The sequence below is a fragment of the Aquila chrysaetos genome, chromosome 20 (genome assembly GCF_900496995.4).
Source record: "Aquila chrysaetos chrysaetos chromosome 20, bAquChr1.4, whole genome shotgun sequence".
Taxonomy (NCBI): domain Eukaryota; kingdom Metazoa; phylum Chordata; class Aves; order Accipitriformes; family Accipitridae; genus Aquila; species Aquila chrysaetos.
In genome coordinates, this window is record NC_044023.1 from 8,845,158 (window position 1) to 8,867,647 (window position 22,490).

Consider the following 22,490-nt stretch of genomic DNA (forward strand, 5'->3'; position numbering starts at 1 on the left):
TTGAGCTGAATGACAATTTTTTTAATTAATCGTTTATCCAAGGAGACAGAAAACAATACACTGACTTCACTGTATTTTCTTGCTAGTATAGTTAGTTCTTAGCTTTCAATAGTCGCATGAGAGACTCTTTGGGCAGATATGCTATCCTATGAGAAAACAGTCCTTACAAAAAAAAATGATGAAGGAAATTTAGTTGCAAACCATGTCCTATATAGTGAATGGTTTAAGGGAGAACATCATATATATGGATACACAGAATACCTGTTCAGTTTTATTACAGAAGTATATGGAAAAAAGTAATCAATGCATGCACAATTACACCGTAAATAGCACCCTTAATATACTGCCAGTCATAGTAATTACTCAATACAGAAAAACTGGAAGTTATCTGAACAATTAAAGCATATTTCATGATTTTCCAGATTTATTTATATATGTATATAATGACAGAAAACATTAGTAAGGAATTAAACATTGCTAAGTCTTTTACAGTAAAGGAAATTCACTGAAAAAGTGAATATATAAAATATGTTCCTATTTGAACAGTGTCTTTTTTTGGAGCTTGGATGACAGAAGAACAGAGACTAAAAATTATACTGTGATAAGATATGCTTGTGTTCTCTCTACAATAACTCTTCATTTTAACTATAACTAAAAAAAAAAATGTGTAAGTGCTTTTATTATTCCTCAAAATATGTTTCTATATTTATTTTATAGAAAATGCATGTTCCAAGCCCACTTTCCAGTTTTCCAGTGTATATATAGCTGCCTCATTTGGTTGCAGACTAATTGAAATCAGACATTTGGAAAGGATTTTAAGATGCAGAAACATCAAAAGTTCTAGTGTACAAAACCTTGAGTGGCTTTACATAAATGAAATATAATGTAGTTTTACATATACAGCTATTTTCTGCTACTTTTAACAGCACTTCTCATACTAAGGCAACTTGAACTGAAACGTGTATGAAAGAAACATTTTTGGTTACTTTTCTTTCTTAATCTTATTGTCCCCAGCCACAGACCTCCAACTGTGTCTGAACCATCTGCATCAAGCTATTACCATGGAAACGCTGGTGTTCTCACTCGCACTACCGCTGCTGGTTCAAGCCATGCTGGCAGGTTTAGTAACTTCCAAATTCTTACATCAAACAGCTTTTACAGTTAACTGGTTTTGAATACATAATGTAATATCATCTGTGCATTTATAGGAAAATTTATATTTGGGTAGAACTGGGAATAATATTCAATTATACACTGTATTATTTTGTTAAATAAGTTAAACTCTGGAATTATCAGCCTGCATTCAGCAATCCTGTAAGGTGTAAAAGATGGTTAATTTTAGCTAGCAGACTGCCAGTGCTCCACAGACCATGTTAGAATATCTTGTACCTGTTCTAAATATCCCTTAGCAGATTGACTCTGCTAGAAGTAAGAACAATTTTAACAGGAATTCAATATCAGCAACCAGATACAATGCAGGAGAAACTAATGGTAGCTTGATGCTACCTAAAGATTTCCCCAGGGCAACAAAACTTCCAAATACCTGAGCCATTTTTTTAGCACTGTATCAAAGGAATGGCACGAAGGAGCCTCAACATTCTATAGCAGTGAGGCCTAAATTAATGAAGCAACTACGGTTCACAGCAATGAAAATATTTAAGTGTTTAGGAGGGGAGGAATCTGGAAGGTGTCATGTATGTTTAGAACTGCAAGAAATGTTTCAGAAATGCCCGATTATCTGATTGCACAATGCAGCAATGTGTACCTGAACATGACACACATGCAGTTTGGCATGTACATCTAACCTTGCTATTTCCTCATCTTTTTAGAGCTTGACATAATGGCAGAGGATAGCTCTGTGCGTGTTCAGTAATAAGTTATGTAAGACAGTGGCTAGTTAATCCTCTGCAGTTGCATAATAACAATTCCCATCTTGCATGCCTAGAGTGGAAACCCATGTTATAAATCTGCAAATGCAGGAACTTCAGTATTCTGTCTTTCCAAATTGCTTCCTCTCTCAACTGCATAGGACTGTGGTAAGTCTCACCAGTATATATTACTCTGAGTATCCTAATACTTTGTATTCCACATGACATGAATATACCTACTGAATACCTTTAAATGAAAATCTCAAAAGCACAGGTGCTGAATAAAAATTATTTGCCATAAAATGTACACCATCCACAGTTCGTGCTTTCCTTAAACGCACAGTTGCATCAGATGAGTTGTCTTATTAACACAGCTAATCAATCACCTATGACTTAAAATATTCTTGCTCTTCCTCTCATTCCAAAAGAATGCATTACATACATAGAAAGGGTTTACCTGTCTCCTTTTAGAGCAGAGTTCACTGCTATCATCTTCCATCTTCAGTATTTTTGTTTGTTTTTATGCAGATACTCTAATGAATTAAGTCCTTTCCCTCAGTTAGCAGCAGGGCTTCCAACCACTGCCTTAGAGCCAGCAGCACCAGGTAGAAGTATCTGCCTTAAACATCTGCAGTTGTCCCTCTAGCCAACATCTGAGTCAGCAAGTTTTTTTACAATCTGCTCAAATGGTGTAAAATTCCATTTTTTCTGCAAAAAAAGTATTCTGTTTACCACAAGTCTTGAGCAATCTTAGGCTACAGAAGCTTTTACTTTATAACTTAACAGCTGCTTAGTCAGAAGTTATTTTGGAATATTTAATAAATCCAAACAATTCAATGGATTCAATTTCATTCCATGAGTTCAGTTTCTTTAGGTTTGTTTTTTTTTTTAAAAATCAGTACCTGAAAGTTAGATTGACACAGAAAGGAGCCATGAAAGATCACGTATCTTGCTTTACACATCTGAATATAGTAAAACAAAGATTTAAGTCCTAACTAAAATATAGCATTGATTCACTAAGTTACTTGCCTTATAATTTAAAAAGATCTCTTCCTATATCATCAATATCTGACCTTATGCAGTTATTTTGAGTAACCTTTCATTTTAAATCTATCTTGGCTGTAATTTTTTTTAATAAAATTTGAGTGATAGTAAGGCACCGTGCAGAATATTTGCTGAGAAGTATCTTTTCCAAACATGCATCTTTGAGCAAGGACCAGTAACTTTAAGGATGTTATAGGAAGTGCAGACCTCTTACTGTGCTAACTGATAAAGTGGTACAACTAAATCAGCTTAAAATGTGAAGTGAATTCTACTGAGCTCCTTGCGAAAAAAGCAAGGAGCAAGACCAGTATATTTTTATAAATATCAGCTCCTGTTCTGCATTTTTTTTTAGAAAAATAAGTTTCTGATAAATACAATGCATGTCTTCTTTCTGAATAGTACATATACAGTTAAGGCTACCAAGTATGGTGAATTTTCAGTGAGGATTTGTAAACTGTACATTCTTATAAAAAAACCCACATTTGACAAATTCCGAACACACGCAGGTTCCTCTCTCTGTCCTATGAATTTAGATGCGAACTACTTTGGCCTGTGAATATGAAACTGCACAAATGCTTACATTTACTTAACCATTCTTTGCAGGATGTGGGGATTACTGACTAGCTGTTATCCTGGGTAACACCCACAGAAGTTAAAATCCTTCCTTTAAATAACAAGGCATATCATAATGATTTTCAAAACACTCATTAATCTTTTCCATTCCTCATGCAATTGCACAGTATTTCTGGCTTATGTGCACAACTGTCTTGTCATTTAGAAATAGCTTCTCTTCAACAAAAAATTTGAATTGTACCACAAAAGGTCATGTTTAACTAAAATAAGCAGCTTAAGCCAACTGATTAAAAAAATGAATAGGTAGTCTAACATAAGAGAATGGTTCAAATCAATGTTATTTTAATGGAATATGTTGCTTTGCATGGTATTTATTTTGTTGGCATGTTCAGTGTGAGATACCAACATGCTGATGAAAGCCTAAGTAGCAAAAGATGTGAAAGGATGAGACCATTTGTTTATCTCTGTGTTTCCAAGGTCTTGGGCTTATATACAGGAACATTTTTCTCCTGAAGCGATGGGAGGCCCTTAATTATATCTGCAGCTTTCTCTGCTATCATAATAGTTGGGGCATTCAAATTTCCACTGACAACACTGGGCATTATTGAAGCATCTACTACTCTCAAGTTTTCAACTCCAATTACTTTTGTTTGGGGATCAACTACAGCAGTGCTATCTGAAGGCTGACCCATTTTACAGGTGCAGGAAGGATGATAAGCACTATCAGCCTTCTGCCTTATGAAAGCATCTATTTCTTTGTCAGACTGAACATGGTTTCCTGGTTGAATTTCAGGCCCGCGAAATTTTTCAAAAGCTCTCTGAGCAAAGATCTCTCTGGTCAACTTGACACACTGGCGGAATTCCCAAATATCTCTTTCTGTATGAAAACAAAATAAGAAAACTGTAAGTACACCGTTAATTTAATAATACATACAGAGTGCATAACAGAAAAAAATAGTATCAAAGAAAAAAGAGGAGGGAAAGTCTCTCACTTATTGCCGAAAGCCGTAATGAAGTAGGGTATTTTCCAAAGTCACAGATGTTTATATTCACTGTGAACAAAGCTGTCACTTATATTGCACAATCCCAAAAGGGAATAGATGAGCTATGAAGAATTGCTCTTTATTTCACCATACCCACTGTCTAGCCAAGGAAACTAGTCTCAGCACAAAGAAGCAAACCAGATCCATTCCTTCACAAGCAGAGGAGGGCATGAAATGAACAGCATGATGCAGCAAATGCTAAGAACCCTGACTGCATCCCCAACAGGAAATTCTTTTTGGTTTATACAGTGCTTTGCACAATGGCCTCTTTTGATACTGACTTTTATAAATGAGAAATAAATAACAATGCACCAAACACCACTTCTGAACTGGTCTTGAGTAGATATGAAAATCTACTACTGAAACAGGCAGGAAATAAGTTGACATCAGAGCAAGGAGAGGCTGCATTTACCTGTTGACATGTAGTTAGGCTCAATGATAGGATGGTCATTTGGGTCTGTACTCTTCAGCTTTAGCCAGCCCACACTCATGCTCCTCATGGGTCCCACGTGGACCTGCAACACTCATGCTATACTCATGACACAATCCCACCAGACGTATTTCCAAATTCAGTATGAACTTTTTTTTGCAATCTGGATGGTCTTTACAAATTAAGCGAATGTAAACATTAAAGTGAGACAATGGGAAATGCGATTGAACATTTTTCCATTTTATACAAATTTGTTGTAAATATGATATTCCATAAGTGGAAGGGAATATACCTGTCTCACCATCTCACAGCTCTTCTTTTAATTTAAAATACAACCATTCCAATTTAGCAGTAGCAGAGCATTCTAATACAATCAGCACACAGACCAAATTACTATCATCACTGAAGAAAAGAGATCAGCAAGAAGAAACAGTGACAGTTCCCCAGCATTAGCACAGACTTTTGGATCAAGGTCGTAGTCTAAAATGGGGCTTAGATTTGTGCCAGTGAATAAATGAGTGGCCTCAAACATTCTCACTTAAACCTCTGCCTAAACTGCAGTGGAACAGGGGACACTTTGTTTTAGTTTTGTACAGCATCTAGCACAATGGCATGCTAATCAATAGCACTATGGCACTTCAGTGGTGCAAATACTTGAACAGTAGTAGCCTACTTTCCCAGAGATAAAAAGTAACATAATTTTGGTAGCAATATCAGATAACAAGCTCATGGTTTCTCCCCAATGTAGGAGGTTAAGCCAGCTCTTTTTTATTATAGTGAACAAAGTATTTTTCAGTATATAGCCAAAGTATCATATTTATAATAGAGCGTAAGCCTCCTTGCTAATTGCTACAGAACATTACTGGAATATGTTCTTCAACAACTCACCTGGTAAGCTTCCATTGTGGAAGCAACCCGGCCATGATCAATCACCTGAGAAGGGAGAAAGTGGAACTGAATGTCGGGGTGAGGAACCCCTGGTTCACTTCGAATAAACCCACCAGATTCTAAGTGGGCAGTGGCTCCCTCACCTGGAGAGTGTAAATGAGAGAGAAAATGCCATTAAAAGACCTCAGAAAAGCAAGAAATCCACTTCTTAACCCTTGGTTTCACTACTATGAATAATTTACATATATAGTGGCAATTGCAAGGAACGCAAATCCATTATGAATAACTTGTAGTTTAAGCAATATGCATCACTTTTTAATTGCAAGCTAAATGTAAATATGCATAACTTTGGAAATCCCACTTATTTGAGGGTGGGATGTTACAGTTATCTCACTGTAACTAGCAGGCCTAGAGTCTAACTTCAGAGGCAGATTTGGTCCCAGGATCCTAACAAGTGTAGAGGGAACTGACTACAGCATCCTGATATTACTGCACTGCACGCTCCATGACATGCAGTATAGTTATCCTATCAGTCACATGTAAGAGGCAGAGCCATCCACAGTACCTACCCTGAAGGGGAAACATGAAGAGCCTGCAATGCCCCTGATATTTTCACAGCCATTTAAAACCCTAAGTTAGCCCTCAATATTTACTTGCATGGTAAAAAGCCACATATACCCAGCATAAGTTGTCAAACACTAACATTTTACTGATTTCAAGGATTACTTTCACAGCTTCTTTTTAAGGTACAACTTGAGCTGGGTTACTGTAAAATGAGTGTGTTATTTTAACAAAAGTCACTTCTGTTTTACATGGAAGCCTAAAGGGTTCTGACCAGAGCAACAAACTAATTCTTTTGGGGCAATTATACAGAAAACATAATTCAGTTCAACAATATGTTTTTGTTGACACGATTTCGATTTCAAACAGAATTTTTTCTTCATTTTTTTACAACAGCTTTTCTCAGTAGCACCGAGATTTTTAAATGTAGAATTTTTCTAGAAATGAGATATAAAAATGTTAAAAAACAGTGTATAAAACCCACCCTTGTTACCTAAGATATAATAACTGTTTCAAAATATTCTGATTTAGAAAAAAAAATAAATAGTTCAAGTCCATTTGCAAGCTCCAGTTATTTTCAAGAATATGAAAAAAATTATATATGAAGGCTCCCAGACTTTGAAATTCATGGATAAAAGGCTGTAATAATTGTAAATCAATCAATGGTAGAATGATTGCATACTTTGTTTCATACCTGTAAACTTCCAAAGCCATTCTAGACCAATCCTCACCATATTAACTGGCTTTTGTGCATTATATAGAGTAATAGGTTTGGTGCACTTTTGCTGGACGTACACTTCTAAATGATCTTGAAGGTTCTGGCCTACTCCTGGGGGAGAGTAGAAAGGGGAGGAGGGAGAAGAAAGGAAAAAAAAAGTTATTCCACATGGAACAATTATACAAAACATTTGCAAGCAGAAAACAGCATAAATGGGAACTAAACTAACCTCTTACAAGGGCAGTGATGACTAAGACCAAGACCATGAGTCATATCAGCCTTTTGCTCATGTCAGAATAAGGTTTTACATAAACATAGCATAACTAGAATGAAAATAGAAAGTTAAATGGCAAACATATCACTTGTTCTAAAATTGCCAGATATGACTTCTAAATACAGTACTAGCTTTTCTGGTTTTAAGGAAAAGTTCGTGTTATTCATTCTATCTTTGAATAGATATGACAGTGGGAGTTTATACAATCTGTTGTGGATCAAAACTCATTCAAAATTCTAAATTCTAAGTATGCTGCTTTACTTAAAATTACACAGTGGTATTTTTCAGAAAGGTATTTTTCACTATCAGATGTAGTGAAGAAAGTGTAGGAGTTTATTGCTCAGTTCTAAAATCAGTGCATGTTTCCACTGATTTTTAACACTTACTTTTTAGTCCACACAACCTGACATAAAGACAACTGAATTTCATGGATTCTTTTTTATGGCTAGGCTGTAACTCAAACATATGACTACAATTTCATTTAATGGCCTTTGAATTGCATCCACAGGAAGATGTAAGGTTAAAAGAAATAACAAAATTACCAGGAAGATGGCAAACAACAGGGATCCCCAGTTTTTTTAGATCATCTGCATTGCCAATCCCAGACAACATAAGCAGCTGTGGAGAATTTATGGCACCTCCACTTAAAATAACTTCTTTACTGGCAAAAGCCTAAAAGGAAATGAGCACAAAAGTCCTAACATTATTAAGCCTGATCTGAATGCAAGCAGCATGTCAAGAGCTTCTGGTCAGATATGCTATTCTGATCCAGATTAGACACCCTTCCCTCACATTTTTCTCATTCAAAATGTATTCCTGTCTTGCCAGAAGTTTCTGCAGAGAGAAATGATCAAGCTTTCACTTTGATAATTTCTGTATTTATTCCCATGTTTACAATCCGTTCAAACTGTATGGCACACAAACATTCAGCTCAGCCAGTACCATGGCTGCCAATAAACTCCTGTGCTACTTGCCTGGAAAAAAGTACCTGTGACAATCGGATCAATCAGCTAAGTGTCTCTTCCATTTTCAATACCAGTTTGCAAATTGAAACTTCTAAGGAAGATTTTGAATTCAGAGACATACTAGCTCAAAAGTTCTCAAGAGCTTATTTTCTTAATTCAACCAAGACTAATGTTTGGTTTCTTAGCTTAATTGTAGTCTTCAGATGCCCCTCAACCACTAAAGCACTACTGAGAAAACTCTGACTGCAGGCATATACATAATTCTGTTTTACTGACAGATTTTCATCAAACAATTTGAGTCTGAGCCCTGAGCTGGTCATGCTACAGGCTGCTAAACTATTCCTCTACCTTTGACTTGATTTTCTGTGCTGGATAGTTCTTTTTCTAGAACCTTCTCTGCAAGTATTTTTGGCACATCTTCTTTCCAAGGATTTCTGCCCCAAAATATTCTCATTTAGCAATACCAAAATCCTTCTCTGTGTCATTTGTATCTGGGGGCTAACTCTTCCCTGTTGCCACATCTCTTAAATTTAGGATCAGAACTACCCCCCTTAGTGCTTTTCACTGTTAAAAGGGAAAACTGTGTGGAGTAAGAAAATATTGACACTCTCCACCTTTTCCCTTTACTCTTTGAAAGAGGATGGTGTGGGTGAACCCAACCTTGTTCAGCCTGTCCCTTTCTATTCCAATGAGATGGCTCATTAACACACACACATTGGATGCACTCCATCCTACCTAGTTGCACGTATGCTGCCTGTTGAAATATACGATATCCTTTGTATACACACTGAGTTAGGTAGTTGATTACAAACTGAACAGTAATTCTTGCACATTAGAAAACAAAGATTCAAGATTCACCTGTCCTTAAGAAAGAACAACTGTACCACAGAAGAAACAAAAAGTAAGCAACATATCTGGTATTGCTCATCTGCATTCTCCACTTTCATAGAATGTAAGGTGCTATTATGAGTAGCTGCTTGTTTTTATTTTAGATGAGATATTTAACTTCTAAAGCAACATTAAAAAGTGCTATTTTTTTCCTGTAGTATAGTGAAGTGTTAACAGATTAGCATGGAGTTCATATTAACTTGTAGTAATCCTGTCCTTTTTGTATGATACCTCAGATATACAGACCGATGGTGAATTACTGTTGCCAGTAATAAGATCAAAATGTAGTAAGAAGATAAATTTTGATAAATTGTTTCCACACTATTTATCTGATATTGCTGATGGATAGCCAATGCTGATATTTTTTGTTTGTTATTGTTTTGCTCCAGGCAATCATTAGTACGTTAAGACTAATACACGGCATATCTGTGACTGTGGAATCAATACCTAGGTCTGCATTTTGCATGTTACACAAATATAATTTATTTATATTTTCTAGGGTATACAAAGAACTGGTGCCAGTTTGTTCCAGGTAGCATTCAAATGATGCTCATTCAACCTATGCTCACTGCAAAGTCAGCAGTGTAGTTATTCCTAGCCCATATACAGACATTCATTGTGCTTAAATCTAACATGCAAAGAGGAAAAACTGACTTTGAAACATTTTTATATGGGCTCTTTAGGCTATGATACATTAAAAACATTTTTCCCCTTCAAATACACTTTTCTGCTTGATTCTGAACTCAGAAACTCCAGGAATGTTCAGTCTACCTTCTCTACTTTTGTCAAAGGGCTTACTGGAATCCTGGGAGCTCGCCAGGACCCCAATATCTACTGAAATAACAATTAAGTCACTGGCTTGATGAACAGGTTTTGTATCATGCTAGAATCAGGTTTTGATGATCTTTTAACTCTACTGATGACTGACGTAAAAGAGATCCGGCCTAAAATAGACTATAAAAACAAAAACAGTTTAATGTAATCAAGTGTTTCATCTTAATGTTCATAATGTAATAAAATTTTTAGCTCTTCCATCCTGACAGGTATAAAATTTTCCAGAAAGTAAAATCAGGCAAGTCCTGCAATTTTGATGTTGGGGGGAAATACTTTGAAGGTGTACTTTTTGTGATATATGTTATAAATACATATCATTCACTGTGTATAAATCATACAAGTATTAATACGTATGAAAATTCATAGCAATTAAAGAATTTTGCAGTTAAAGTGGTCCTGTATTCAGAAAGTATTTGATCATATGTAAATAGCTTTCCGAGACTTTCTTCGACAAAATTAATCTTAATAATGGCACAAGAACACCAAGTAGAGGCACTGTTTTTGCAAACATTTAATAGCTCATGAAATCAATTAAATTTTCTGCAACTTTTGGTTTACATTGTTAAAATTATTGTCATTACCAATCCACTTAGAAAACAACAAATTTGTTCTGTGCATTAGAAAATGAAGGAACAGTTTATTTATATTGCCTTTTAACTTTTAGCAGGTGTTCAGTCACAGAACACTTGTCTATTGAGTCTTGTAAGCCTTATTGAACTCGAACCATCAAATTTGTACTCTCCTCTCTTTAGGATATTACTATTACACTTTTTGATTGTTTTATAATTGTTTGTGACTAAATATCCTAAGTTATTAACATATAAATACCTTTTAGGCAATTTCCTAGGTACATACTCCATAATCAGCTATAATAGTAGAGTTAAGCGAAATGAGAATGTTTTAGCTCTTACAGAAGTCAATGGATTGAAAGCTGCATAAAATGAACTGTTTATCCACAGAGTTAAGTTGTAATGGCAATTCAAGCTTCCTTCCACATGATCGCATGTTCAGTGGAAGTTGGACTGAGACTGAAAAGTATTCATCTCACAAGCAAACATAAGACACGTTTCATCATTATGTTTCACCATTACTATACCAAAACTCAAGACATAATGGCAAAGTAGAAGTGAATGAGTCATTATTTATCCCTTGAGCCATTCAGATTTCAGTAGTCAATATGCTGAGACAGTGCATGATTGCACCATAGGTTCCAGCCAGAAAGCTTACACAACACTCTTGAGTAACATCACGTTAAGGCTTGTCCCCTCAGTACTGAGAGATGGAAATATAATGGAGATATTAATCTCTAAATCGATACAGCTGAAATATCACCTACTGTAAAATAACTGACAAGGAATCACATACTGGAAGAGACAACACAGCATCTGAAAAGCAGACATTTTGCATATTAAAGTGTCACTTTTAATGAAAGTTTGTTTTAAAAAAAAATCAATTTTGCTTTGACTCATACCTTTCATACCGGAAAATAAAAATCTCTTACCTTTTTCCTTTGCCCATTTTTCACATACTCAACACCAATAGATTTTGTTCCTTGAAACAAGATTTTTGTTACAAGTGTCTTCTCTGCAACTGACAAATTTGGGCGTGATATGGCTGGGTGAAGGTAAGCACTAGCTGTGCTCCATCTTTGACCTACAATGTATGTTTACATTAAACATTAAAATAGTCAGGCTCAGTATTCTCCAAGATTTTAGCCAATAACAATCAGGATGTTAACAAAGGGAAAGCCTTCATAGGGTTTATAGAGTTCAAAGCAAATGTGATTTGCTATAATAACTAAAGATTTTATTTTAACATAACAGATTTCACAATGACCTTCTGAAAACCTACTCCCCCAAGCTATGAATCAAGACTTGCACGCCAATGCAATTTTCAATTAAATACACCCTAGACTGTTAGCAAGCTGCTGTGAAATGAACAGGGTGTAAATACAGAGTGCCATAGCTATTAAGTAATCTAAACAACCGAATGGCATTCAGTGCAGATTACATGTCCATATTCCAAAATGCTTTCAGAAGTACCACTGGTGGCTCAAAAATACAAATTACTTAGGACCCCTTTATGATTTACCTTGGTGTACAGTCATGTCCATCCAGCCAAATCCTTCTTGCTGATAGCCATTCATATCATCTGTGAAGGGATACCCAGCTTGCTGGGTTGCCTCCAGGAATGCATGATGAAGAGGATGGTTTGTTTTCCCTCTTGACACATACAGGGGTCCATTTCCACCTCTATACTGATCTGGCCCCAGTTCATGTGTCTGTGCTTTCTTAAAATAGGGCAAGCAATGTTCATAGTCCCATCCTCTAGCCCCTTTCCTGCTCCATTGATTATAATCTTCTGCATGCCCACGCACATACACCATAGCATTGAGAGAAGAGGACCCACCCCACACTCTTCCTCGGGGCCAGTACATAATTCGGTGATCCATATGCTTTTGTGATGTTGTGTGGTAATACCAGTTATACTTCTCATCACAGAGGTTGTAAGTTAATGCAGCAGGCATATGAATCTTCCACATCAGCCTTTTACTACCTAGAAACGTATCTTTAGGGCCTGCTTCCAAAAGTAGTACAGTACTGAGGGGGTCTTCAGTCAACCTGTTGGCTAATACACACCCTGCTGATCCAGCTCCAACAATGACATAATTATAAGTGTTTGCCTTTTCAGAACTAAGTTGAGATGACGTACGTGAAATTTTTAATTGTTGTTCATTGATGCCCAATATGTTTTTTAATATGTGTGCTTTAAACAGAGTTCCTGTTACTTTGTGCATCTGATTCACAGGACTGCAACATTTAACTCCTTTCACTAAGTATGACATCTTTACTGATAGTATCACTCTTTCAGAATTTCTAACAAAAATCCAGGTTTTACCCTAGAAAAACAAAAAAAAATCCTAATTAAGATGTAAGCATTAATACAGTGCATGACCTCTAAAATGTTAGTCATTTTCAGGTAAAACTGGTATACTTTACCCATTCTCACTATCCAAAAGGTTAACAACAATGCCAATAAACCAATAAACATTTACTCTGAAACTTGCTGTCTTATTATTCTTTTAATGCAGTCTATGCACCAGTCAAGTGGCATACTATTTTGTATTATATGCAGCCTGATTTTGATCTGCTTCTTGCTCCTGAGATAGATACATGAAGCACACTTTCAAGTATTTGCCAAAACCATAAAGGATGGAAAACTTTGCTTATCTTGTAGTCTCTATTCATCTGCCTCTAGTAGGTAAGAATTTAAGAAAACAATTTCATAAACTTCTCTGTGACAGTCAGTGATATTGCATAGCCAATTCACTACAATGGAAGTTATGAGTATGCCCACTGTAGTTTCTGCCAGACCAAATCCAGGACAATGTCTCTACAAAACACATGTGTAACAGTGAAACTCATTTTCAGCTATCCCTAAGGTGAAAAACTGCTGGTTTTTGAGGTATGTCTCCTAACATACCAAAGGCAAAATCTATTCATCTGTAGCTTTCTACCTTATTTCTAAAACTGGATCCTGCCTGAGTGCTCTGAGGATAGTTACAACCTAATACCACCAGATCCTTAGGCTGAGTAGGAATGGCAATTTTTTTACCTTCAGAAAAGCCTGTGAGACTTGCAAGCAACACGGGTTTAACTCTGTGTTGCACAGGTTCAGGTACAGGGACTAAATGCAAGATTTTTCACTGCCCTTGTAAGTGTCACAGTTACCGATGCTGCTGGCCAGTATGAAGTGTGTTTCTCTTGCTCTCTCCCCTTGAAAACATTCCTCTTGGTATAAACAATTAGTGAAAATGGATATCCTTGTGCTGTATATAGTATTTCTCCCTGGCCCATGGCTTCTAAGCAGTTGCCTTGGATTCTAGGGACAGCAATTTATCCAGAGGCTGTTACGCTGTAACGCACTGCCCATCTGCAAGAGATAAGCAAGCTTTCTCCTGGCAATATATTGAATATGGTATTATGTCTGTGAAATCTAATTTTTCAGAAGTGAATTATGTTGTTAATGTTGATTGTCGTACATTCAAGTTTCATAGTTATCCAATATTTTGTAATATAAGCCCTATATTTTTGTAAAATGTCTGGGTTTTTTCACTAAAAGAAAACATGTCTTAATGGATCACTGAAATAATCAGCTTTTTCTTACTCAAAGGTGGAACAGAACTGTAGTCATTTTCTTAAGTGAAACTTTACAATGTATAGTTTGAGAGAGCACACACGAGCTCTTAAGGCACAGCTCTGTAACAAAATTAGGTGCAGGTTGCTGATAAATGTCAGAAGCCTTCCACATACAACTGTATTTATTTACAATTTGATGTACAATTTCATATGCAAAGGTATTTTTTTTTCCTCTCAGGGAAAGGATGGGAATAAGCAGACATCTCTTACTCTTCTCCAGGAAAAACTTGTAATAGGCTGTACGAATCCTCAAACTTCTGGAAAACAACCAACCAACCATGGAGAACAGTTTGCTCTACTAAAAAAAAAATTAAAAAAAAAATGCAGGGGATAGGTCTGAGCCCAGGGTTCACACAGCTGATTCTCACATGGCTAATTCAAAATTGATCCCAGCTGAAGGTGGAGTTGTCTTTTACAGGTGGAGAATATTAAAGGTTCTTTCTTGGAAAGAAGGTTTGGCAATTTCCTGTGATACAGCAGAAGAGGATGTAAAGGTAGAGAGGTTTTTACTTGTTTGGGGTTTTTTTTTCCCCAATTTGTTTGTGAGGGCTACAATTCTGAAGCACCTATGTTTAACCTGCAGAACTGATGGGTCACAGGACTTTATTTTTCAGGAAAAGAAGATTGCTGATGGGGTTAGTAGAGTATGGCCCTGGCCCCTGATAATCTGGGAAAGATACTTTGTCCCTATAATGTGAGTTGTTTCTGTTTTTTGCTGGTGGAGATTCACCATAATGAGATGAAGTGATCAGCCTTACTCCTGAGGAAGTAAACCTTCAAACTTTGGTACTACAGATGGTCAACAGTTATTATTCAGATACGTAGGGCGCACAGACTCTGGAATAAGTACTGGCCTGCTTATTTTGGTATGCCATCAAATATTACTGTGCCTCCTAACCAGAATGCTGGCTGTTGAGCCTACAACCTACCTAGTTGTTGGCTGAAAAGAGGGTAGATTCTGCAGAATCCCTGGAACCTTGTTTAGTCAGAGACTGACTTACTCTAGTAGTGCTGGAGGCTGTAGTGCTACAGCATAAGCAGTGGCTATTGAGCTCCCGAAAATACTATCTTCAGCGATGCTCCAAAGGCTGCATTGATGTTACAGGACTAAGTGTTTGTCTCTTGCCTTATGCCAGAACTCTAATACTGAAGTCTAGACCCTTTTAAAAGCTGATTTGTTAAGAGCTTCTCACATATGCAGGCTTTGAAACTCATAGACCAATTCAACCTTGTATTGAAGGGGTTGGTATCGAGGACTGAGACCATCAAGTCCTGAAATTAGAACATGATGATACTTTTCTCTAAAATGATCTATGTAGTTCTATGAGGATACATGGGTTTATCACAGTTCAAGTTCTTCTAAAGAAGATAATCTTGTGGAATTTTGCAGAAGTCCCTCTTCGAACAAGAGAACATTAGTCAAGAAGCAACCTAATGCATCTTTGCTCTCAACTTTCCCTTAGTTTTATCTAGCTTTTTTTGCCAGGGAGAATTTACAACCTGTGCAGTGTTCCTAAGAACTGTATTTGAGCAAGAATGTGATTTTTCCAGTAATTGGAAAAAAAATAAAAATCAAGTTTTTACCCTAATAGGTAGAGTCATCTGAGGCTTTGAGATGTGCTGGGGAAGCTAACCCAATTTACCCGGTAGGGAACTCTAGCTTTATGGCCAGCTCTCTTAAACATTGTAGTGGCTATGTCAAAAAATATGTAGAAATAGGGAGGTTTACACAACATGGTTCCACTGGAATGCTCTGTACTTACCACCAACAAAAAGTTGTCTTTTGGGCCTTACTGGATATTACTGCATGTCTTTATCTGGATTCTTGCATATCATGACCTCTTTGTGAACGTGTAGTAAGATGTTCCTCAGGAATCAGTGAACAGACCTGCAGAAATGCATATGGCAGCAACATAAAATATATTCACTGTATTGCACTAGAGCTTCAAAATCTGGAGCTCATTTTTAAAAAGTCTGTATTTACAGATATGATTACTATTGAGGAGGGCCTATAAACAGTGGTCTTAAAAGTGCGAGGAGAGCAGGAGCATCTCAGCAGGAAAAGTCTGTTGCTACAATTTAATAATGTATCTAATTGTACAGCAGGTAGGTAGAAGTGGGCAGTAGAGTTCTGAGGTTAGGTGTTTGGCGCTCCTTGGAACATTGTAACACGTTTCTTGAAGCAGTATCAGGCTTGCATGAGAAATAAACGCTGACATAACCTGTGGGTACCTACCATTGCAACTCTACAGGTGTTGATTTGGGGTCACAGTCTGTGAAAACAGACTTCTCTAAGGGACTGTGAAGCTGTGATAGGTGAAGAATGTGATACTTCACTTTTTTTTTTTTAAGAGAGGGAGAGACAAAAAGAAGAGAAAGATAGGCAAGAGGCTGCTTAAGGCATCTAAGGACTAAATTAGCTTGCCTTCTCTGTGAGAAAGCTAAGCAAAAGTGCTAGGATTCAGCCCAGGGACCTTACTCCTAGACTTCTAGATTCACAGGGTTCACAGTCCGCAATAAAGAGAGGAGGGTAGGTGTTCTGCATGCATGGGTGGGATATATTGAAAAATGGACAGTAATGAAATGGTTCTGTAAGTGGATGAGGTGGCTAATCTAAAAAAGTTACAGGGCACTGGGCATCATTACTGTTAACCAATTCTTTGATAAAACTGGAAATAAGAGTGATCAAAATATGTACCAAGACAGTTAGGGCACCCACTGTCTCGGCTAGAAGGCGGAATTACCAGCCCAGAAAGCTAAGTCTAATGTTCCTTTTAAGTAACTGAGGTAGTATTTTTCATCTACTCCACCACATATACCTGTCAGTTTTATAGTTAGATGTTATTTCATGTTTTTCATTGCTGTTTTGTTGTTGTTGTTTTACCGCCCCCCACTGCAGACCGTGTACACGGTTTAAATTCATCTGCTGTGGGGGTGTTTTGGACTAACTTTCCCTCCAGTCCTCCTAGGAAAAAAAGTTCATTCACTTACAGAAACCTTGTGGTAAGTTTCACTTCCATGGCCGAAACTGTCCGTGTACCTCACCATTTCCTGCTTTATGAACACACGTTATCCGCCGGCCTAGGGCGCCGGGCCGCTGTAAGCTCCTGCAGGTCCGCGGGCTGCCCGCCACCCTGCTCTGGGGCGCCTACGGCGGCTCTTGCTCCGCACGAAGGCCGGGGCCGGGGCCGGCTCCCGCCCGGCCGCCCCGAGAAGGAGGGCGACCGCTGGCCTGTCCCGGTCCCCTCCGCAGGACGGGGCACCCGCGGGCCGCGGCTCTCCCCCTCCCGGCGGTGGAGGCCTGTGCCTCCTTCGGAGCCGCTTGGGTGCGGGCGGGCTGCGACCGGCGGTGGAGCAGAGAGGGCCGCGCTGCCGAGCGCCGGCAGCCGCCGCCCGCCCCCGTCCCGCCGCGGCCTCGCTCCCGCCTCCCGCCCTCTCCCGGCTGCCAGGACCTCCCCTCAGAGCCTCCTCAGCCCGCCGGCTGCGGCCCCACTCACTCGCACGCCCTGCGCGGGAAGCCCCGGCGGCGCCGCTCGTCACAGCTCCCCAGCGCGGAGGACGGACACGGTCCCTGCGAGGCGCTGGGGCCGGCGGCGGGAGGGCGCGGGGCAGAGGGCGGGCGGCGCCGGGGCCCCCGCGCTCGGGACTGGTCCCGGCAGGGGGAGAGGTCGGTGGGGGAGGCAGGGCCCGGAGAGCGGGTGGGACTTCCCGCAGGAACGCGCCCTTTGGCCTCCCTGAAGGACGCGTCAGAGCGGCTTCGCGCCGTTTCGAAACCGGGCGGAGCGGCAGCGGGCCGAAGTTCGCCGCCTCCCCCAGCCCGCTGGGGCGGCGCTCCGCCCGCCGCGCCTCGGCCGTCCCTCCGGGGCGGTGGTCGCCGGGCGAGCCCGCGGGCGCCGCGCTCGGCAGCTGGGCTGGGACTTGCAATGCGAGTCTTCGGCCGTGACCCGCAGCTGGGTGGCGCGTATTTGGAGGAGAACGCGCTCCTTTGGTACCCTCTGCTCGCTTCCATGAGTTGTCCCACCTCGTCCGTCGGTGTAACTAACCCGTTACCTCAGCGATAACGACCAGCCGTTTTTAGTAGTCACCGTTGATAAGTGTGTGTTCAACAGTAATCCTCAGCAGTATCCCACTGGGTAGCCGAAAGCACTAAAAATCCTACAGGGCCTTCGTAACCATCACGTAACTTTATTTTCTATTGGCTTTGCCCTCTAAGTATCGTCAGTATATCCTACTTTTAGTGCGTGTTCATCGCAGGTTAAACCGCATCAACATGTGGGGGTGGGGCGAAGATCCCATAAAATTCCTTGGGCAAAGGCCAAGGATCGGTATTGCGTGAAGAGTCAGTGCCGCTGCTCATCTGGGCTGCTGGAGAATGAACCCAAGAGTCTTTTTTTCCCGTTCAGGCGGTCATGGTAGAATAACGATGATATAACGAAGACTAATAAAGATAACTGTTGTGAGAACTTACTCCAGACATCTGTCATGATGGCAGACTCTGCTACAACACCTTTGATATTGCTTGTAGATGCTAATTATTTTCCCAAGTCCTTCCTTATCGCTCTGCTTGGAATGTATTGGATGATTAATAATTTTCTGGGATAATTGCTTGTTAATGGTTTTGCTCTTACTTAGATAAGCAGAAAATAATGGAAGGTCTCTGGGTGGTTGTTTATTCATACTTAGGCACTGAACTGTGAATTTCTGAATAATTATTCATTAATGGAAAAGAGTAATTGTGCCCTGTGGAACTGTGAGTAAATGTTTAGTTGATATAAGTGGTCTTTAGTATACGTGGTGATTAAGAATGCTTGAGACCAAGCTGATGGGTGTTTGCAGTATGTTTGGATATTTTCTTACACCTTCAATGCTTTTATTCAGTAAGCGAATAAAAATACTGTAGAAAATATACATTCAATGAGTATAAGAATATACAGAGAACATATAAAAATATGCATGAACTATATACATTTAAGAACTATTCTATTTCTTTTCAGTGAATAGTGGGGTTTTGATCCCTGCTTGCATAACACCAGCTGCAGTGGAGTCCTGGTCCCTTGCTAGAGCTCTTAGGAACACTCTGACAACACTAATAAGAATCAATAATTATTTTTGGTATCCTACAGGGAAGAAAAAAAAAAAAGGATTTGTTAATTTGTTGATTCCTTCAATTTTTATGAGTTCTGCCCATAAAATGTGGCTGAAGCAAGGCTTGAAAGGGTAGGCTGAATTACTTGTATGTAACCCTGACTTTTGCGTGGAACAGACGCCCAAGCGCCAGTCTCCAGAGCTGACAATTAGGATCTTATGGCAACTGGTGTTCTATTTTTCTGCTAGAAGTAGGAGAACAGGATGGATTCTGCTATATGCGTTACTATAGTTGATTCATACTATGTCTAAACTCTTGGAAAGTCAATAAACCAATACATGAATTAGAAGCACAGAGGTTAGTGGAATTTTAGTATCAATATTGTTTGTGGCACAGTATGTTTAAATTATGGTTTTGGGTGTGCGTGGATGACCATAGTTTGTTTAAACAGTACTGCTTTGGTAGATCAGTTACAGGAACATCAAAGGTACTAACTTGTATTGACTATAATCTTAAGTTCACAGAGAAATGAACTATCAGCTCCGGACACCACTTATGTGATGGGTAGATTTATTTTCTAAATGGTTTTTTCAGTTTAATTTTTAAAATCTTCATCAACATTTGAAATAATTGTGAAAGAGGAGATGTCTTAAACTGTTTTATCTCATTATAGAGTTTCTTCCCTACAGATTTATCTTCTCGTTGGTGTAGTCAGTGGCCCATACGTTCCATTAAACTGTTTTTCAGAGGTTGATGACAAAATGTTCTATAGTGAAATTTTGAAACATTTTACTAGGAAAAAAACATAGAAATATCTATGCTTGAGATTATATTTCAAAGACAAAAGAAAAAATGAATTATTATGTAAAGCGGGTGTAACTCATGTTTTGCCATTAGAAATAATAAGTTAATTATTAAAGACACTGTAAATGCAGTCACAACAGGAAAAAGTGAATTAATAAGTACACATTTCTCAGGAATAAAATAATATAGGAAAACAGAAAAGAACAAAAAACAATGAAGAGGGGTGGATGGGTACACATGCTAAATTTTTGTGGTCCTAATTCTTGAAAGTAGATTAACATATATCAGGATTATCTTCAGTGTCAGAAACTTAAAGAAAAGCAGGATGTTGTCTTTTTTACGCTACAAGCTACAAAAGCTGTGACTGAAGTAGACAAGAAACAAAAGTGAGTTTGCTGTATTGTGTATACGGATACACTAGGCTTTGTGACTGTTCAGCATTTTCTGCAATTTAACCTGTTCCACTTTTGGTACATTTTCTTTTCTTGCAGCTAATACTAACAACTTGTACTAATTTCCACTCTAGTTTATACAAGAAAGTATCTTCAGCTATTAATAACTTGAGAGGACTATAAAAGAAAACAGAATTGATTTTTAAATATTACTGTGCTGTTTAGCAGAGCACCAAATGTAACAAGCATCTGTTACTGTTTAAATATGCAAAGCAGCAGTTATATGTAAGTCCTTAATGAAGTGTTAGAATCAAGGCCAATGCTTCTCACTTGCTATGTTTTTAAGGTTAGCTAGTGGAAGAATTTGAGTGGAATGTTTTCTAGAGATTAATTCAGAATCTGTCACCTTAAGCAAAAAAAAAAAAAATCATGACCCACTTTTGAAAGTCATGATAATCGTGTATGTTCTTCCCTTCTCACATTAAGAAAATGGTAGTTAAAAATTCTGTCACTTTTTTTCTAGCCAGTCTTTTTATTGAAACTTTTCTTATTGTATGCAAGGGAAGACTTCATGCTGGAAAGCCAAACTTCAGTCCACAAAGTTGTGCCTGTTGCTGTTTGGCTGTTCAAAGATGAAAATTCCTCAACTCACTCCTCATAGAAGTGAACTCCAAGATTTCACATCAGTCTTTTAAAACCCCACACATCTTAATTTTTCCCACTTTAATCCTATGTTTCCTGTACCAAGGCTATAAAATAAAACTGGAGAGAAAACAGCGAAAATTCTAGAAGTGCAATGCATTATTTCTGTGTGACATTTTCCTATGTCTTTTAAATAAATGTTTGTGAACTACAGAGATTTTCAGTTATGAGTATTTTTGCAGCACCTTGATGAAAGCAAGAAAAAAAAATCTTTGAGGTGAACTGCGTAGTGTAGCACAATAGTCGTATTTAGAAGTATTAAAAATCAGTTCTCATGTTCAAAACACTTTAAATTTTTTTAGTTTCGTTCTACAGTCTACCAACCATATAATTAAAAGTATCCAGCAATTGCAATAAGGGCAATTAGAAATAGTTATTAGAATCAGCTGCTCAAAGAGCCGTTCCCTCATGAAGGAATTGTCTGCCTGGGACTCTAGGAGTTTTCCCCCAGCTTTCCTATGTTTCTACTTCCTGATGCCCAATGACGACTCCTTTGTTGAGATGTTGGCTTGAAAAAGAGGATTTATGAAGCAAATAGAGTAATTTCAGCAGTTAAGCAGGGACAGATCTGAGTGAACGCAGGAAGAATTTTGTGCTAGTCTTGAATACGGAAAACGGAGGAGTTTCCCACTTTATTGCAAGGGCTCCTCCTGCAGGTGTCCAGTATTTCATGGGTTTGTTGACAATATTTACAAATTGGCGATGCTGCCTTATCCTTGGCTACGCAGAGGATTAGCCATTCTGTCCTTGGCTCAGGAAGCTAGCATCTGATCTCTTCTGTCACTTTGTCCCATCATTATCATCTGAATCTTTTTAGTAATCTTCTGTTGCTTTACTCCAGTACCATCATCACCCATTTCCTGGCATGCAGTGTCCTGCTGCGCACTGACATTTTATTTATTTATTTTTTAACAGAGTGTCCATTATTCCTTCCAGCATCCATTTTTTAGAACTGCCCTGTTTAGACATCCCAAACCAGCCTGCAGGCAGGCATCCCGTCTTGTTGAGTTAATCCTACTTGTAAGCATACAACAGAAAGGCACCCATCTCTCTTTAGCCATGTTGACAGTAGAGGAAAAATGTAAGACATTCTGTAACAAATTTCCATGAGACATGCTCAAAAAATACCCTTGTGTGACCAGAATAAGTATAATCGTGAGAGCTAAAAATAAATATTGGATATACATGTGTACATCCAAGGCTTATATGTGGTTGATGTAT

The 22,490-nt window shown here is 38.5% G+C and overlaps 1 protein-coding gene across 3 annotated transcripts; it reads right to left on the reverse strand.

Moving 5' to 3' along the window:
* Positions 1-258: 258 nt before the first annotated feature.
* Positions 259-17,887, reverse strand: CHDH (choline dehydrogenase). 3 transcript variants are annotated; one of them, XM_030043567.2, is made up of 9 exons: positions 17,783-17,887; positions 16,049-16,173; positions 12,178-12,985; positions 11,588-11,739; positions 7,942-8,071; positions 7,102-7,236; positions 5,847-5,989; positions 4,941-5,043; positions 259-4,362 (listed from the first exon to the last, which is right to left on the reverse strand). In XM_030043567.2, the coding sequence occupies exons 3-9, from the start codon at positions 12,929-12,931 to the stop codon at positions 3,944-3,946; spliced, it is 1,836 nt and encodes a 611-aa protein (XP_029899427.1). In that variant the 5' UTR covers positions 12,932-12,985; positions 16,049-16,173; positions 17,783-17,887; the 3' UTR covers positions 259-3,943. The 3 variants fall into 3 exon arrangements, with proteins under 3 accessions (XP_029899427.1, XP_029899429.1, XP_029899430.1); XM_030043569.2 differs by lacking the exon at positions 17,783-17,887 and adding an exon at positions 17,277-17,354; XM_030043570.2 differs by lacking the exon at positions 16,049-16,173 and having other exon boundaries at positions 17,783-17,868.
* Positions 17,888-22,490: the final 4,603 nt, after the last annotated feature.

Excerpts from the sequence above, each read along its gene's own strand:
- CHDH (XM_030043567.2), bottom strand. The coding sequence starts at position 12,931 with ATGTCATACTTAGTGAAAGGAGTTAAATGTTGCAGTCCTGTGAATCAG. Across the intron at positions 11,740-12,177 it reads GGACATGACTGTACACCAAG|GTCAAAGATGGAGCACAGCT; the intron begins GTAAATCATAAA and ends CATACATTGTAG. Across the intron at positions 5,044-5,846 it reads CCACAATGGAAGCTTACCAG|GTCCACGTGGGACCCATGAG; the intron begins GTGAGTTGTTGA and ends TGAGTGTTGCAG.